At 36.3% G+C, this 19,199-nt stretch overlaps 1 protein-coding gene across 1 annotated transcript; it reads left to right on the top strand.

Moving 5' to 3' along the window:
• Positions 1-3,173: 3,173 nt before the first annotated feature.
• LOC104214766 (uncharacterized) lies at positions 3,174-18,050 on the top strand. Its single transcript, XM_009764477.2, has 16 exons — positions 3,174-3,518; positions 4,199-4,332; positions 7,593-7,650; positions 8,647-8,862; positions 9,457-9,732; positions 10,199-10,333; positions 10,430-10,555; positions 11,307-11,351; positions 12,081-12,194; positions 13,246-13,388; positions 13,504-13,627; positions 14,354-14,428; positions 14,896-15,264; positions 15,365-15,457; positions 16,645-16,801; positions 17,456-18,050. The coding sequence occupies exons 1-16, from the start codon at positions 3,285-3,287 to the stop codon at positions 17,731-17,733; spliced, it is 2,577 nt and encodes an 858-aa protein (XP_009762779.1). The 5' UTR covers positions 3,174-3,284; the 3' UTR covers positions 17,734-18,050.
• The last annotated feature ends 1,149 nt before the right edge of the window (positions 18,051-19,199 follow it).

Below are 19,199 nucleotides of genomic sequence, written 5' to 3'. Positions count from 1 at the left end.
ATAAGCTTTATGTTTTACATGCATTTAGAACTTTTGCCCATAATGTATATGTTATTAAAGTTCCGCCCCCTGTTGTTGAGACTCACTGAGTACAATGGATGGTACTGACGTTCTCTTTTGGGAACCTACGTTGGTCTGCGGTACAACGTAGGAACCGGTTTTGCAGGCGAGCAGGCTACGAGTTAGGACTTCATTTTCTTCCAGTGCTATTGGTGAGCTCCGCTTTTGTTCGTGGTGTATTCCTTAGAGTCATCTTTATTTAGTTATTTCTTTGTTTACTTAGAGAACTGGCCAGGAAATCTCATGTCCTGAGCAGAGCGTCAATTTATTAGTAGAGGCTTCATAGATATAGTCGTGGGTTAAGATTCAGATGTTTTTGATAATAACTTAGTAGTAATTCAGTAGTTACTACGAATAAAGTTTTGGAGTTAATTTATTTAAATATTTAAATTAATCAAACGTATTTGGTTAGAGTATTGTCTTGTTGCATATAAAGTTTGGAGTTATAATAGATTTGATAAGCAGAGATGGTTCGCTCGATCATGTTTAGTGATTGAGTGTCGGTCCCGGCTTGTTCAGAAAATGAGTCGTGACAAATTCGAAAACTGGATTGAATACCAAAATCCAGTTTCTTTCTTGGCTTTTGCTATTCTCTGCTAGATTGAGATTCAGAGCAGGTGAAAGAGAAGAATGAGTTTGGTATAAAATTTTTGTTGAATTGACGTGATGATATATTTGGTAATTTTGTTATTTTGTAATGGAGGCAAAGGTGATTTAGGGTAGAGGAGGGTGTTGAATGGTGGAGGAGAAAATTGGAGGAGAAGGGGGGTGTAAAAAAAGAAGAAAAAACCTAATTTTAGGTTGACAACTCGCGTCCCAGAGGGTGCATTTCACGCAACGGGAGCTGACATGGTCAGTTGTTTAGTTGATCTTCTTTTGCAAATAAATAAGGCAAAATACCTTACTCGTCAGCAAAATACCTTACCACAAGGGTCTATCGTATGCAACCTTACCCTGCATCTCTATAATAAGTATTTTTTAGAGCAATAAGCATGTCAGAAATAATAAATTATTTCTTGCAATTCTTCACTCTTTTTATTTCTTCTTTTGATTCAATGACTATTTATTTCAACTGTATATTTTTACTTTTTTCAGGTAAAATCTATAAAAAAAAATATTTTTAGAGCACCATAATTTAGAGTTATATAAAATATTATAACCAAAATAAGTAATTTCAAACCATGTATTTTATAACTTTTTAGATGCCTTGACTATTTATTTCAATTGTATAAATCTTTATTTTAAAAAAAATTAACTAAAACTTTATTATTTTTAGCCAAATAAAAAAATTAACCTAAATAATATAGTTCTATCCAAGTTTTATTATAAATTGTATTCGAAAAAATTATCTAAAAAAGTAACATACTTAAAAAGGTAAAAATATATTTTATTTTTCAAAAAATGCCACATGTACAGAAAAATCAATGTGGCAGGCGAGTGCACCCACACAATTCGCCACATCAGCGTCCAGAGAGTAATGACTCTCAAAAGGCATAGTTGAGGGGGGTAATTAAGATCACGAATAGTTTAAGACTGTAACTAATAATCCATGACAAGTTTAGCTAGGGAGGTGATAAGGTATTTTGCCAATAAATAAAGTGTCTAGCTGGATGGCCTCAGTGTTCGGTTGATCCTTGAGGATAACTTAAATGGGCGTTTTATGTATTTCGTCTTTAAGAAATCAAATACCAAAAAGTAAGAAATCATAATTTTTAATTAAAAATATTCGAATTATATTTATGAAATAGTAATTTGTTTTTCTCGAACAACCACAACTAACAGTTTGTTTGGATGGTTGTTACCCATTGTATCGTATTATATTGTTTTCCTAGAATAATGTTTGTTTTGATTGTTTAGTTAAAATTGGTTGTATTGTATTGTTAAATCCATTGTTTCGGAACAATGAAAAGTCCCACTTTTTAAAACAACGGATCTGATGTGGTGGGATTGTTTCCTATTTTTCTTTCTAATTATGCCCTAACTTATTACTTTATAATTTTATTTTACCCTTTACCCTTTTTTTATTTTAAATAATAGCAAAGTCTCTTTCTCATATAATTCTATAATTCTATAATAGATATCTACGCGAAGTCAGCATCCCAAATATAACATATATAGGTGAAGTCTAATAACCTACATGCGTGAAAAACTTGTTTATTCCTTCTGCCGCTTCCATACTCTTCGGGTATAGGTTTTGTTTTACTTTTGTCTTATTATTTCTTCTATTTTGATTTGTAATTCCAATTCTAATTATTTTATCTCCAATTAGCTTTATGATATTGGTTGTTTTAAGTGTGCAAAGTGTTATTATTTTATGGTATAACCGTTAAGGATTTTATTGGATATGAGTATTTCATTATGGATTATATGTTACGTTGTTAGAAATCTTTTATGCTATATACTTTAAGTTATGAATTATGTGTCATGCTGTTAGGAAATATTACTTATGGTCTAAATTCTGGATGGAGTCTGCTTAACATTTTTTTTATTATCATCTAATTATAAATATAGTGTACTTATTATTATTTTTAATATTATTAACTTGGTCAACTAATTTTGATAGAATTTGCACGAATTTAATTGCTTAATTTATATATAAGACATAATTGGTGATAAATTAGCAGAAAGGGGTTTTCTTAAATAATTTTTATGTGTAATTCTTACAACAATAACAACAACAACGACCCAGTGTAATCCCACAAGTGGGGTCTGGAGAGGGTAATATGTACGCAGACCTTACCTCTACCCCGAGGGGCAGAGAGGCTGTTTCCAGGAGACCCTCGGCTCAAAGAGGCAACAAGAGACACTATATTAGTACTATCAATAGACTCATAATAAAACAACATAAAATACCATAAAATCCATAACATAACATAAATACCATAAAATAACAAAGTAACAGCAATATAAGAGATATAGGAAATACGAGAGTATTTTAGTAAACTTATCAGTTACAGTACAGTATATACAGTCAAACTAAACAACAAAATGTTATTTAACAACAACAAATAATACAATCTATTCAAACATTGTATTTATAAAACAATACGATACAATATAATACGGTACAATATGATACATTATAAAAGGACGAGACCAATACATTTTAAAGCGATGGAACAGTGATCCAAACAGAGGGTAAGAACAGTGGGTCTTTTCTACGGCGTCGCATAGCTTGACACTCTGCAGAACTATCTCGGGGAAGCTGAAGTAAAAATTTAAACATGGCGGAAACCGTAACCCTAGATTCCTCTACCCATCCACCTCAACTTCCCGACGAAAATCCTACCGGAAACGATGACGAAGACATGCTCGACGCCCCGAAATCCACTAAAAGTTCCGATTCGGATTCCGACTCCGACTCCGACTCAGAGGATGACGCACAGCAGAATCTACAAATTCAAGCTCTACAAACTGAGCTCTTAAATAACCCTTCCAATTACGATGCTCATGTTCAAGTATCTCTATCTCTCTCTCTATATATATGCTCATTCACAAATTAGTTGGAAGGAATATATGTTCTATGGAAAATAGTTTGTGAATCATTATCTATTGGAGTAACAGATTATCATACAAGGTGTAAGATAAGGTATAAGAATAGTATTTTGATGACATTTTTGAGTACGGGGTTGACAATAATGTCTAGACCCCAGGGCGTAGTTCAAGTGGCAAAGTTTGAGGGACTTGTGACTTAGGTCACAGGTTCAAGCTCTGGGCCATGCGAAATAAGACTGGTGTTTAAGTGGAGAAGCGTAGAGCGGCAGGCCCATTACCCCCATTCGAATGGTCCTAAAAGTTGGACCCAGACGGTTTCTCGATCATCAAAAAAATAGATCAATAATAATGTCCAGATGATCACTGAAATACGTGATATGAGTAAGAGTTGAGATATTGGTAAAGAAAAATGAATTCTGTCCATAAGTGCGAAAAGTCATTGAACCATTTTGGTGGAAACATATTCTTTTCATAGACACCACGAATGCTCACTAAAACTATTGGTTTACCTATTTCTATGAGGTTAAATGATTTTTCATTTTTGAAGCAGTTATTAGTTGGAGCTGTTTTCTGTATCTTCTGTAGTATGCGTATTTGTCTGTTTAGAGATTGATGATACAATGTTTTTTTTGTGTCTGTGTAGTACATAAAAGCTTTAAGGAAGCAAGGGGATATAGAGAAGCTTAGACAAGCGAGGGAAGCCATGAATGCTATTTTTCCTTTGAGTTCTGAGATGTGGCAGGAGTGGACTAAAGATGAGACGTCTCTTTCTTCGGGGTACCACTTTTCATTTTTTTCTACTGTATTTATTTCTTATTTAAATTCTTTTTCTTTCCTGTTTAACAATGGATGTTGTTTGATGATTTACAGATATTTGTACCATACTGAGGCATACTTAGTCTTTAGGTTCTTCGTGATAGAAAGGCAGTGGATAAGCATGAGAGATTGTATAGGTTAGGGCCATAGGAAGGGCTAGGAAAGGACAATACAGAAGATTTATGTGGAACTTATTCTATATGTTTTACATCGTATTGCTCTCCTATAGAGACTTGTGCTCCTGTATGCACAGTTGGATCTCTAATTATTAAGGGGAGCAGAGGAAATTAATAGTAGGACATTTGTTCTGTAAATTTTGTATTTTCCTTTCCCAAAATAATACTTATCCAACAGTTGCATTTTTTTGTTCTCTCATTTCTGCTTTACTGTGAACAAGATTGAAGTTGCGGGGAAGATCCAAATCCATTTGGAGATCTCTATTTCCCAAGCTAAAATAGAGAACACATAGAGCCCGTTTGGATTAGATGATTGTAAATAGCTGATAAGCTTGAAATGCTGAAAAATATTTTTAAGTGATGAAACTGATTTTTAAATAAGCATTTACATGTTTGGATAAGTGTGATGAAACTGATAATAAACAGTTGATGTGTTTGGTAGAAAAGTGCTGATAAGTTGTTCTTTTGTTGAAATGACTAAAATATCCTTAAAAACTTTAGAAAAGCTTATAAAATAAAAGATTTCTTTGTAAAGAAAAGGATGAACAACAAATATGGTATGAAAAGAAAGTTAGAAAATTTATTTTGGGAAAAATATCTTGTGAATTAGAAAATATTATTAAGGATAAACTAGTAAAAGCCTTGGTCAAACTAAAAGTGCTTATAAGCTGAAAAGCCATAAGTTGGGGGTGACCAACTTATGACTTATGGCTGGTTTTAGCTTATAAGCACTTGACTCATAAGCACTTTGAGTATTTACCAAACTCGTAGATAAGCCAAAAGGTGCTTATAAGCCAGTTTGACCAGCTTATAAGCTTAGGCAAACACCCTCATAGTCTTCTTTGAACATTGTTTTTCTTTTTTCCGTTTAACAAGTTGACTTGACCTTCTGAAAAAAGTTGATTTGACACCATGTTGAAATCATGTTTCCATCATGCTCTCTATTCTCCACTTTGACGATGCATGCTTGCTGAGGCGATCCTCTCTATAACTTGCATGACCTTGTTCTGATTGATTTTGTAACTTTTCTTACATGTTATCTGAAAAATGTCTATGTACTAGTCTGCACTTTAAGATAAGATAGAGAGAAAAAACAGGCAGATGAAGAGGGCATCTCATTTCTTGTTGTATGGTTGTTCACTCAGTTTGACTTTATTATTATTATTGTTGTTGATTTCTGAATAGCTTATTATTGAAATTCAAGAGAGAAAATTCATTAATGACATCAATTTTAACATCCTTACTGAAGAAATTAACGACTAGAGAGTTCTAATCTTTAAAACAAAGGGTGGTGGATTTGTGTCTTAGGTCACAAATTCAAGCCCCCACACCATGCAAAGCAAAACCTGGTATTTAAGTGGAGAAGGGTAGAGGGGCAGACCCATTATCCATCGAGTTTCGAAGGCTGCGGTTGGTCCAAAGGATCGGCCCCAGACGGATTTCTCGGTCATAAAAAAAACAAAGGGAGTGCAGAGTGGATAAAGAACTAGGGGAAAGCATTTATGATTTTCTAATCTACAACAGATCTTTATTTACTAGAGACATTTCTTTAGATTTGGAGTTAACGAATTAGCTTTAGTATACGAGCCATAGTTGAAAAAGGATGGGGAGGAGGTTTTGACAAGGAATGGAGAAACTCCATGGGAGGGTGAAGACAAATGGAGTAGAAGACCTTTTCTCTTAAAAATTTAGATGTTAGAAAAAGTGATGGGTTTGTTTGTATAGCCTGATATATATGTAAATGACATCGAGTTTATTTTGACACTATTCGTGTAATATGATAATTTTTGAGACACACAAAGATTCCCTTGATTTATTTATTCTTGGGGTGGGGTGGATAAAATGGAGATTAGCGTCTGGAGTCCTGTGTAACAAGAATGTGCTACCGAAACTTAAAGGTAAGTTCTATAGAGCGGTGGTTAGACCAGCCATGTTGTATTGGTCAGTCAAGAATTCACATATCCATAAGATGAAAGTAGCAGAAATGAGTATGTTGAGATGGATGTGCGGGTACACTAGGTTGGATAAGATTAAGAATGAAGATATTCGGGAGAGGGTGGGTGTGGCTCCCATGGAAGACAAGGTGCGGGAAGCGAGGCTTAGATGGTTCGGGCACGTGCGGAGGAGAAGTCTAGATGATCCGGTTAGGAGGTCTGAGCGGTTGGCCTTGGCAGGTATGAGAAGGAGTAGAGAGCGGCCTAAGAAGTTTTGGGGCGAGGTGATCAGGTAGGACATGACGCGGTTTCAGATTTCTGAAGACGTGCTCTTGATAGGAAGGTGTGGAGGTCGCGCATTAGGGTTGAATGTTAGGGCCTTAGGGGTAGTCGAGCGTTTTTCTACTTTGTAACGACTAGTCTGATAGTGTTTTGTCTAGGATTGCGAGCGGCTTATGTTGTGTTCGCATGATTTTTCCATTTTTCATAGTATTGTGTTATTTCTCTTCCATTTATTTGCTGTCTCTTACGATGCTAATACTCCCTCCGTTCCAATTTATGTGAACCTGTTTGATTGTGCACGAAGTTTAAGAAAAAATGAAGATTTTTGAAATTTGTGGTCCTAAACAAGTCAAAGAGTATTTGTGTGATTATAAAAGCTTCTTATTAAGGGTAGAATTGTAAGTTTAAGCTAAATTGTTTCCAAATTTAGAAAATAGTCATTCTTTTTGGAACGGACCAAAAAAGAAATAGGTTCACATAAACTGGAAGGGTGGGAGTATTATTTTTCTGGTTTCTGTTGTTGTTACGGACCTATTGTCTAATTGTATCCATTGAGCAAATATAGGTTCAATTGGTTTGCTTCTCTGGAGTGCTCTCTTTTCGTTTTCTTGAGCCGAGGGTCTTCCAGAAACCGCCTCTCTACCCCTCCGGGGTAGGGGTAAGGTCTGCGTACACTCTAACCTCCCCAGACCCACTAGTGGGATTTTATTGGATTGTTATTGTTGTTGTTGTATATTTGGCCTGTTTAGCTCTATGACACATAATGAAATAGAAAAAAAACCCACTTTTGCTATCTTCTTATATTTTTATTTGCATGTTTGTTTTGCAGACCCGAGGCTCTCCCTGCAGTTGAGAAGCTATTTGAGCGTGGGGTGTCTGACTATCTTGTAAGTAGTGTGTTAATGTCACTGTGAATCCTGTTGCTTATTCACTTTAAAAGAGTGAAAAGAATTTAAGGTGCGAGCAAGGCTCTAGTTCTAGATTGAAAACACTAATGCTTTCTGTTGTATGTGCTATATGCAAGACGACTCACCGGGAGATCCAAAATATAATTGCTTTGTCCGTGCCTAGTGACTTTAAGATAAGCTTAATCTTTATTGAGCGCGCCCTGTTTATTGTTTAAAAGTTGCCTTGCCTTTATTGAAATGACTTTGACGGAAAATTTCAAGGATATAGTTGTCAAATATTTCTTTGTATTGCAAAAGGCGTAAAAGATAATAGAAGCCTGCCCTTGGTAAAGTAGAACGGTAGAAGGGTCTGTGTTAGAAACAACCATTCTCTGATACCTTAATAAGCCTTTTCCTTGTGCTGCTTCATAGTAGGATGGTAATGTGAAGTACTTCCAGTATTCTTACATTATTTCAAAGTTGTGTAAATCTCATGCTGCTATTAGAACAACTTTATTGACGGAAATCGTATTAAAGAAGTAATAATTCGAAGTTGTTTTTTGCTTATGAAGAATATTTGGAAAAGAAACTTATCTTTGATATTCTGGAAATATCTGCATAATAAGAATTGTCCTAATATATTCCATTTCAAAAAAAGAATTGTCCTAATATTGCCCCCACGGCTTTGGTATGGTGCTAAGAGCGCAGTGCATGATATGTGGGCGAGGCACACGTCATGGGTTGGATCTTTGCCATAGACAAAAGCCTGGTAGTTAAGTGGAGAAGGGTAGAGGGATGGGCCCATTCACCGAGTTTCAAATCGTGTGCCACTGGCCCTTGGGGATTTCTCGGTTATCATTAAGATGAAAAAAACAGAGTTATACTAAATATTATTTTCATGTGAAAAATCAGCACAATTACTGCTTTTATGAGGACAATGAAATGGGTTTTGCTTGAATCAAAATAAATGTACTGATTGTTTTTCGCTTGATGCAGTCTGTTGCTTTGTGGTGTGACTACTTAAGTTTTGTTCAAGAGCATGACCAATCAGTCCGTACCCGTTCCGTCAGTGGAATTTCAAAGGCAAGAAATCTCTTTGAACGTGCCATTGTAGCTGCTGGTTTGCATGTTTCTGAAGGCAGCAGGATATGGGAATTATACAGGGAATTCGAACAAGATATTTTCCTCACAATTGATGAAACTGATGCGGACGTAAGAGCTTGACGCTTTCTTTTCTTTCCTTTTATATGTGCCGTTGTCCCTTTAGCCTTTTCTTAAGATATAGTAGAGCTAGCCCTATCTAGTTTGAGATTAAGGCGTTGCTGTTGGTATTGATAAAGCGCGCAGTTCTTTCCTTAGCCCTTGTTTTCTTTTAAGGTTGTGTACCTCTCCAGATGGGAGGAAAAGGGAAGATTTCTCTTTCCTTAAGGTCGTTATCACCATGCACCCCTCTTTGTTTTTCCTGCAAGCATACAACATGTCTTTGTTCATATTTCCCTGCTCATATCACGAGTCATATTCTTTAGGAGCTTGCTGCCATTCATCTAATAGAGCTTCTTCCAAATCACTGTTTCGGAGAGTTTACGGGCTTTTAATGTTCTCCTCTGAATTAAGAATGTGCTAATAAAAAATGCTGCTGCGCCTTGTTGTTCTTCCTCTGAACCAGTTATCACTCCCACTCCCAAAATGGGTTAAACTTGTGTCTTGGTTTGACTCTCAAGAAATCATGAACATATACAAAGAAGAGGTGTATCCACATTTTATAGTTGATATTTGCTATTGTATGTTTGCTTCATTGTGATGCAGTTGAGAGAGAAGCAGGTCCAGCGTATTAGGAATTTATTCCATCGCCAGTTGTCTGTCCCTCTTGCTGATCTAAGTTCAACTCTTCACACATACAAGGCTTGGGAAGCAAAACAGGGAGCCGATCTTGATGTAGACTCCAGTAACTTGGATGGGCTTTCGCCACATGTTGCCTCTTCATATCAGAAGGCCCTCGACATGATGAATGCCAGGACTCATCTTGAGAATCAAATATCTTGTAAAGTTGCACCTGAATCAGAAAGACTTCAAAACTTTATGGTGCATAATCCTGATGCTCTTGTCTATATTTTTGAAACAGGACTCGAAAATGATTGTTTGACAATGATAGTCACACTTCAAAATTAGGTATTAAAATTGGATGGCTCGCAAATTGTCGTAGTATACGGACTCGTGACTAAATTGATACGCCTGCTATCATGACTTTAGTAAAGGTACATTGTGTGCGAGAATAAGATTGTGTCACATATGTGTAACTTATTAGTTGTTACGGTCTAGAATCAAGGACTGGCTTTTTGGTTGGTTGGAATTTGGCTGAGGCACATACCTAAAATTAACAGAAAGAAAAAACTGTTGAAATTAGCAATCCTGCGTGAGATGAACCCAAATTTTAACCACTAATAAGTACAATATAGCTCCTTCTGTGCTATTAAGGACTTGATCAATATACCAGGTATTTTAGACTCAATTATCTGTTAAGAATTCTACTCGTGGTGTTTTCCTGCAGGCTTACTTAAAATTTGAGCAATCATTGGGGGATCCAGCAAGGATACAAATCTTATATGAGCGTGCCGTAACTGAATTTCCTATATCTAGTGAACTCTGGCTCGATTATACTCACTACATGGATAAAACCTTGAAGGTTTGTTCTCTGGACTTAATCCCTTTTAACTAATTTGTCATTTCTTGATTGTGATGAAAACTGACTCAGCTTTAAGTTACGTGCCTTTATTTGCAGACCTCCAGTCTTGTTCGGGACATTTACAAAAGGGCGACAAGGAACTGTCCCTGGGTTGGAGACCTGTGGGTGCGATACTTGCTGTCTCTTGAACGCAGTCGTGCTTCTGAGGAAGAGCTATCTGCTGTATGTCTCCATTCTTGACTTTGCTGGATATTCAATCACTGAATTTTATTCTGATTTTAAGTGTCATCTTTTACCAGAATTTCAAGCTGGAAGGGTACGTTCCTTTATGCTTTGGACTTATCTGCTGGAGATCCAGCATTGACTGTCTGTCTTTTATTAAAATGCATGTATTAAGTACTTTCTGACAAACTCTCAGGGGTTGGCCTGGTGGCAATTGACTTGAGCCTTGGGGTTTGCTCCCTTTCAAGGTCTCAAGTTCGAAACCCACTGGGTGCAAACAATTTCTGAGGGCCATCGGACTGGGTAAAACCTGAATTAACCGTGGTGCACTTGCGGGCGAGGGCCTGTGCACCCCCAGGATTAGTCGGGGCTCGAAGAGACTCGGACACCCGGTGCAAAATAAAAAAAAAAGTACTTTCTGACAAAATCCCTCATTGTCAAAAGAATTGGATATTTGACACCTGATTGTTTGCTATTTATTCCCCAACTTGCTTGGAGTTGAGGTGTAATAGTAGTTGTGTTTCGTTTCCTATATTTTCTTATAACTGTGTTATTGCTGTTTTGATTTCTGTCGAATTGTTCTTTTCCTTTTTCTTTTCTTTTTCAGTATTAGACAATGATATCTTTTTTACGTTAAACTTAATGAGAAGAATTTAGCGCTTTAGTTTCCATTCTGCTGTCTGTAATAGCACGTGTATCAGTATTTGTGGCTACTATCAGGATTCTTATTCAATTTTTTGTCATTTTCCAGGTTTTCGAGAAGGCCCTACAGTGCACTTTCTCAAGCTTTGAAGAGGTTAGGACATATCTGCCATTGGTTGTTATTAGTAGTCAAATTTTTCTCCGCCCATTCCTGTGCAGTATGTTTACTATGTTATGGTGCAAACTACATAGGTCTTCTGGTGCATCCTTTGGACTGTTCCTTACTTCTATTACCTGTTAATGAGGTGATGCAATATTAGATTTGACTACTGCTGACAATTTGCTGTTAATTTTGAATTGCAACTTGGTATTTGATAGAACTTCAAAATGAACAAAAGATTCACTGTATGCCAACATATGCAAATTTCAGTACTGAAATTTGCTCTATGTTCTCTTCATCGGGCACATATCAGGGTGGAGTGATTTAGTATTTCTTTGCTGACGCCAAATTTTAGCTTTTTGACAATGCAATTGCTGCAAAGAAGTCTGATGCTCATGGAAGTTTGTCAGTGACTTGTTCGTCCAAAATAAACGTCGTAGAGAACTTGTAGAAGTTAACTCATCCTGTTATCTCTTAATCAATGAAACTTTTATTTGTTAGGAAGTGCATTGATGTGAATGCTTGCTGGTTGCTGTATCTCATGGTCTCCTTTTGAGAATGCCCACTTCTGAAAACAAGGAAAATTCATAGATATTTCTGCAAATTAAGTTGCTATATCTTAGGATCGATTTTATAGAGTTGGTTCTAACCTTTAGCTGCATTGTGTTTTAGGGACTAAATGCACAGTTCATTGGATGATAAACCTATTTATGTTTGTTGCAGTATCTTGATGTATTTCTCACAAGAGTTGATGGCTTAAGGCGGAGGTTGTCTTCGTTGGAATCTGGGGCTGAAAGCAGCGACTTGGATTATATAATTATACGGGAAACTTTTCAGGTACACTTTCTAATTACTGAAGAATTTTGACCCCCTCTTGGTGTTTACCCTTGCCCTGGAATTCAATCTTAGCTTTTGTTTGCTTTGCTGTTGATTCTTGCCTTCGAAGGACTTCACACAACATCTATATCTGATTTTTTAATAAGGTATATAAGTTTATTAATGACAGTAAAATATCCTGTATACAAGCAGTAAACCAAAAGGGTAAATTGGTTAATGAAAGTATGAACGGTTAAACAGGCTCTTTGTACAGCAAGAACCGCCAACTATGCTTGGTTTATGAACCCCAATGGTGGTACTTTTGTATTTTCAACTCCCTATCTGTGTAAGCTTTAAATCGATCCAATGCTTGGTTCGATTTTTTTTAATCATTAAAAAGAAGGGTTGGCTCAACTTGATATTTTTGCAAATGACATGTAGTGATGTCCACTATCACAGTTGACTGCTTAATTAACAATTTTGTGTGTCCAAGAATTAGTCCTGACACGATTCTTAATGTTTCTTGCAATACTTTTGAATTTGTCTGTTAATCCTTCTTCTATTGTCTCCTATTCTTTTCTTTGGACTTCCACAATTTCTGATATTTGGGAGTGTCACATGACTTGCTATACATCCACATTTCAGTGTGACTATTGTGTTTCCGATTTTTCCATCTCAATGGATTCTCAATTTCCTAATTTCAAGCTTCGTCTGCTCATCTCCTTTCCAGTATTATATAACTCAAAGTAGTTAACATGACATTCTTCTGCACTTTCTTATCACTAAAATATTCAACATTTAATTTTGCTCTCACCTGTCCCCTGATGAAATTAAGAGTTTCGCATTAACTCTATCTGAATAGTCATGTTAGGCCAAATGCAGTTTGATTTGTAATTGAACCTTTTTGTACCATTCACCATCTTATTGTGCAATTATCCTTGATATTCATTCAAGTGTTTCTAATCTGTTGTAAGAAATAATTCCTTTTCTATATAATCCAACAATGAAACTTCTTTTTTGGGTAAAGAAACCCACAATGTAACTAAAGGTACTCTCTTTCCTTTTCTTCCAGCGTGCATCAGATTATTTGTCTCCACATCTGAAGAATACAGAAAGTTTATTGCGGATGTATAGATATTGGGCCCGCTTAGAATCAACTATGGGGAAAGATCTAGCTGCAGCTCGTGGTGTCTGGGAGAGCCTGCTTAAAATCAGGTTTTCATGAGATCTTCCCTTGTTCCATTTAGAGACATCAACATGCTTAAATTTAATGTTTTGATCCAAGTTTCTTCCTTGTATTTTCTTTGTTGTAATGTGGCTTGTTTTGCAGCGGATCTACGCTAGAGGCATGGCAAGGATACATAGCTATGGAAGTTGAGATGGGTAATATTAATGAAGCTCGATCCCACTTTAAGAAATGCTACAGCAAACGATTCCCTGGGACTGGCTCGGAGGTATTTTCTTGTAACAAAATCGCTTAGATCATGCTGTCAAATTCTACCTCCTATTAGGACTATCACCTCTAGCTTGTTGGTTGTGAAACTGTTGAACCATCTCTTAACAGTACCTATAACATGTTCACTTAATTTTCCTCAAACTACCTCACACATCATCTCTTGGTTCCATTGAATTTGATCCTTCTGTACTGTAGCAAAGAGTTCCTTTAGGGCTAGGGAAAATTTTCAGTTATGATCTTATTAATTTTATATTTTTGGAACAGTCAATTTGGAAACAAATTTGGGGCCATGAAAAGTAACTTTTATCTGCAATACTTTGTGTATTTGAGGTACGCAAGTTTTTTTGTGCTTTGAAGCATGATTTTTGTCACATCAGCCCAATCCAATAAAGTCTCTTAAGAGAAGAAATGTGCACCTTATACCCGAGAAACACCTCTTAACTAATTAGGTACCATCGATTGTGCTATTAGTGTGGAAACATACTTAACAAATGAAAATATGCCAGAAATCTTTTTGGTTTCAAGCAGTTTTTTAATAATTTGGTAAAAATGGGAGCAAAATCAAGAAGATTCTCGCTGGATACTTTATTTGGCTCCATTTCGTGCTATCCTCTTTGTGTATCTGTTACTATATTTTATCTTTTAGGGGATCGTCCTTTGCAGCCTAAGTTGCTATTCATTTTGAATTAGATGATACCTTCTTCTAAAAAACAGAATCATTCAGGACATATGCAATTCATGGATTCGCTTCGAGAGAGAGTATGGTGCACTTGAAGACTTTGACCTTGCAGTTAAAAAGGTAATGCAGCTTAATGTCATTGCTTCTAGAGTTAGCTCATAAGTGTGTTAATTCGTACTTCAGTTGAAAATAAGATGTGATGATACAGGGAGCAGTCCTTTATGTGCTATACAGAAATATTTCAAATCTCTCTGGTGCATTCTAATTGTTCAAGATTTGTAATTATGCTAACTCTGTTCCATGAGCAATATAAAGAAAATTTGAAATTTTGTTATCTGCCTAATGTCGCCTAAAGCCTCATAGCTTGGGCCAGTGACGGAATTATGATATTTACTTTTTGGTGCATCAGTCACATTTTAGTAAGAAAAACATTTCTGATGGAGCTACTTTTTTGTGTGTTTTTTTGGGTGCATCTGTTATTCCTTTTCTGATGTGAGAATTATCTGTTCCCGAGTATCTTATTGGTGGCTTTTGAGTAAGAATTTTATTTCTGATGGCTCTGCTTCTCCTTTCTCCAATTGTCTCAGGTCACTCCTCGCCTTGAAGAACTGCAGTTATTCAAGTTACAAGAGGCTAAGAACATTGGTGTGCCAGCAGATGATAGAGACAATTCCTCGAGGAAAAATGTGCGTGAAAAGAGGAAGCCAGTATCAAATTTGATTGAAGAACAACCTCCTGCTAAACGTCACAAAGATAAAGCTAAGAATGTTAAGATCACTTCTGAAGATGGTAAAGGCCAAGTTAAAGACTCAGTCAAGGTAAATAATACAAATCCAGATGTGGATGCCAGCAAACCAGCGAGTGGAAGCAAAAAAGAAAACAAAGATGTTTCTTCCGGAAAACCAAAGCAGTATAATGACCAGTGTACTGCATTTGTATCTAATCTTAACCTCAAGGTAAGCTGTATGTTGGTGTTTCTTGAAGTTTAAAATACTCCTGAATGAAATTACTTGCCTTAGCGGCCTTCAGTTAATTGGTTGTTTGTTACTGTGACAGGCAACGTATGACGACCTACGCAGATTCTTCAGTGATGTTGGAGGAGTGGTTGCTATACGAATATTAAATGACAAGTTCACTGGAAAGTCGAGGGTATCTCTCTTTCTCTAGACACACACACATCAACAGATTTATCCTTACCTGCTTATTTGGCCAAGCTGCAAAAATCAGCTTATTTTGAGAAGTGCTTTTTTTCTCAAAAGCACTTTTGGTGAGTAGTAGTTTGTGTTTGGCTAATTAATTTGAAAAGCACTTCTGAGCAGCAATTAGTGTTTGACCAGGCTTTAAAAAACTGCTTCTAAGTGTATTTTTCTCAAAAGTGTTTCTCAAAAAAGTGCTTTTGGAGAGAAGCTACTTTTTTCTGCTTCTCCAAAACTGCTTGTGCTTCTCCTCAAAAGTACTTTTTTTTCCTTCCAAAAGTTTGGCCAAACACCTCAATTTTTGGCCAAAAGTGCTTTTGGTAAAAAAAAAAAAAAAAAACACTTTTGGCCAAAAAGAAGCTTGGCCAAACAGGCGATTAGTCTCAACACTGCCGTATTAAAAGTACCTTCTCTTTTGCTAACATCACTAGAAACACTTACCCTCTAGTTTTTATTATGTGACCGAGACAAGTTTTGATGATCATTGAAAGTTCCCCTTGTATTTTTATTTTTATTTTTCTTTTCCGCTACTCCATGGTTCCTATTTTATGAGATACTTTACAATCTGGAAAGTCAAACAGTTTTTTTTTTGCCAACAATTTTACCCTTATATTAAATTTCTAAACATTGTGCATTCTGGAACTTCTATAAACGCTCTTAATATGTGAATATTTTTTGCAAAAACTCAAGGAGTCATTCTATAAAATAACAATGTGAAAATTAGATGTCTGACTTGCTTCGGCCACTGCCATTTAATTTTGTTTGGGGGGGGGGAGATACAATTTTTTTTACGGATAACAATAAAGAAAGGAAGGAGAAGAGCAGAATTGTCATTTGAGACCCATATTTAGTCACCTGTATTGGGTTGGAATGCACAAACATCTAGCTAAGTGAACAGCTTGTATGGACACAGAGCTTGAACCTCCAGCAATTTCGAAGTTTCATGATCCACTGAGAATGCAATCATCAGAATCAATAAAATGAATCTGACTAGATCGTTGACCTAGATTGGTCAATGGGTTATTAGAATTAATTAGTTTTTTGAAGTTCTTGAAAATCATGGGACTTGTGGATAGAATTGAACATTTCTGACTTATATTAGATGTGGTGTCATAATTGTTCTTTCTTGGACATGTTAAGGGATTGGCTTATGTGGATTTCTCGGATGACAAACACCTGGCTGCAGCCGTGGCAAAAAACAAGCAGACATTGCTTGGGAAGAGATTGAGCATTGCTAAGTCAGATCCCAAAGGCAGAAAAAAAGGAAGCGATTCTCACGGTGTGTCTTCAAGACAAGGTATCACACCACTATCTCTTGCTTCAGTTGTTTTCACTGGTTTTGCGCATTCTTATTAGTTCCGTTCTCTACCTTAATGTCATTGCTTCATAGATACCTCTTCATTTCGTGCCAATGCTTGGATAAGACAACTGATGTGTAACATAGTGAAATGCTTATTGATGCAAAGATTATTCCTTTTTGGCGCATACTTGCCAGTGTAATTTCAATTTTCAAGGACACAGGTTCCCCCCCCCCCCCTCTTTTTCTGGTTTCCTGTGTTGGTGCTTGAATACAATTTCAAGTATGGACTTTTAATCTTTCTCCCGTTTTGGGGAGTTCTTGTTGCCTTGTTCTCCAATTTTTGGGTTTCCTTGGTCTTTTCTGCTGTGCGCTTTCGATATCTAGTTCTGATATCTTCTACCATCACTTCTATGTTTTGGCTTGTGCAATGGCTCAATATTTTGCAGCTTTTATTGGTATTTAGCACCCAATGTAGCTTACTGCAGAATGAACTACATTTTAACAATGTTCCATGCTCTGCATGTTTATGTCTTGCTTTCTTTTTAGAATGCTCTTCATGTGTTAGGAATCTTGGTGAATCATTTCTATTAATTGCATATTTTTGTCTATTATCTCACTGCGACCACATGCTGATGGGGGTTAAAATGGCAGGTGAAGGTGCTGAGCAAACTACTGAGAGTTCAAAACCAGGTGCCAAGGATTCTGCTGAAGGTTCCAAGGAGGGCAAGGGGCATCAGGGGCAACCTTCTAGTCATCAGTGGGCATCTAACATCCAGCTCAAAGGTAAGAATACGTTTGCGGTGCCCAGAACTGTCAGGCCGCTTGGTTGGGTTGACAAAGATAAACCCAAATCCGAAGAAACTGATGCTACGGAAGATGAAATTCCTAAATCCAATGATGAATTTCGGAAAATGTTCATCAAATCTTGACATAACTAGAAAGGTGAAAAAACACCTATATATAGTTGTGCATGTCGTTATTAGGATGTTAACTTTAGTAAGCTCTCTATAGAGTTGTGTATCACCGGTTTTTTTTAGCCTTTTATGAGTATATTATGAGGTTGAAAGTTTGTGATCTGCCAGCCAGTTCTTAATTCAACATTTTTGAAGGTTCACAATTGAGTTTATGACCGGTGGATGATAGGTCACAGTTTGGTGGAAATCCTTTGACGGTTGGATCCTGAAGCACAGTAAATTGATGATTGTTTTGTAATAGTAAAATCCTGGTTTTGTAATTGCTCATAAAATTGTCTTAAGACATAATTCTGAAAGTTTCCATAAGGAGCCGCTAAGAGCAGTTCATCAACACTCAGTGTTTGCACTAAATTAACAAACATATTTCACCAAAAAACTTAATTAACAAAATATGTTAAAATGTATACTTTTATGTGAATATATGACTTAATCATGATTAACTGATGTTGTAAAGTGCAAACACTGAATTCCTCCAAGCTTATTGCCATTTTCAAACTGGCATTGTTTCTATGTTGCTAAGTACGTGTGGGGAAAATAGAGCATAGATTTTCAAAAAAGTTTCATATCAAATTTAAGAAATCATGTCATTTGCGATTCCCCGCTCTTTACGTTTCAAAAACCTTTCACTTTTAGACTGTTGGGTGACAGTAGAAGAAATTATTGAGTGGGGCAGAGAGGTTTTGATCATCAAAACAGAAAACTATGTGAAACAATGACAATTCTACGGAAGTTGCAGTTGCAGGGATACCATGTCTAATCTGAAACTGTAGTGGTTTTCTTACACGACAAAAACAAATCTGACATTTGGAGTAACCCACATAATCGTATGAAAACAGAACCTTAGAATGACTTCTCTGACCAAAGTTAATGTTTGAAGGACCACGATGGTGTTACCCTTAAAATTTCAAAATTAGGTACGAAGTTTTAAGATTTTAAATGGTGCGATCTTATATGAATACATATTTCCAAAACACATTATATAAAACGTTTGATTGGAACCCGAGGCTGATCTATGTTGTAAAGAGAGGGGTCAGCGGCACCAGCAAAATTCGACGAAAGTTTCATTTCTACATGTATATGTCTATAAAAAAAAATAGTGATATATTAATAGTAACATCCTAATGGAGCAGATTCTGATTAAATACAAAAAATGCACTCGTGGATCCACCTCAGAATTTGCAACCCCACCCCAACAAGCAACAACAGGTCAAAATCGCTATTGGCAAATTCTCTAATGAAATTGTGTTACCATTTGCAACAATGATCACTACATAATACCATTATCTAAGAGTTTGTCAGTCATTTACTTGTGGCTTTATCATAATGTTCTTCATGTATAGATGTTCCCTTGTGCTGATTTTATGTGTACTTGTGTAGTGATATTCTTAGTAAACACAAAAGACAGTCGATTGAACTTTGTA

Source organism: Nicotiana sylvestris, chromosome 1, assembly GCF_000393655.2.
Source record: "Nicotiana sylvestris chromosome 1, ASM39365v2, whole genome shotgun sequence".
In the NCBI taxonomy this organism is placed as follows: domain Eukaryota; kingdom Viridiplantae; phylum Streptophyta; class Magnoliopsida; order Solanales; family Solanaceae; genus Nicotiana; species Nicotiana sylvestris.
This window is presented reverse-complemented; position numbering and strand designations above follow the sequence as displayed.

What these genes read in the sequence shown, in the direction of transcription:
- LOC104214766 (XM_009764477.2), top strand. Translation starts at nt 3,285, where the DNA reads ATGGCGGAAACCGTAACCCTAGATTCCTCTACCCATCCACCTCAACTT. An exon ending in TCCCTGGGACTGGCTCGGAG is followed by an intron (nt 13,628 to 14,353) that starts GTATTTTCTTGT and finishes AGAATCATTCAG; the next exon opens with GACATATGCAATTCATGGAT. An exon ending in TTGACCTTGCAGTTAAAAAG is followed by an intron (nt 14,429 to 14,895) that starts GTAATGCAGCTT and finishes CAATTGTCTCAG; the next exon opens with GTCACTCCTCGCCTTGAAGA.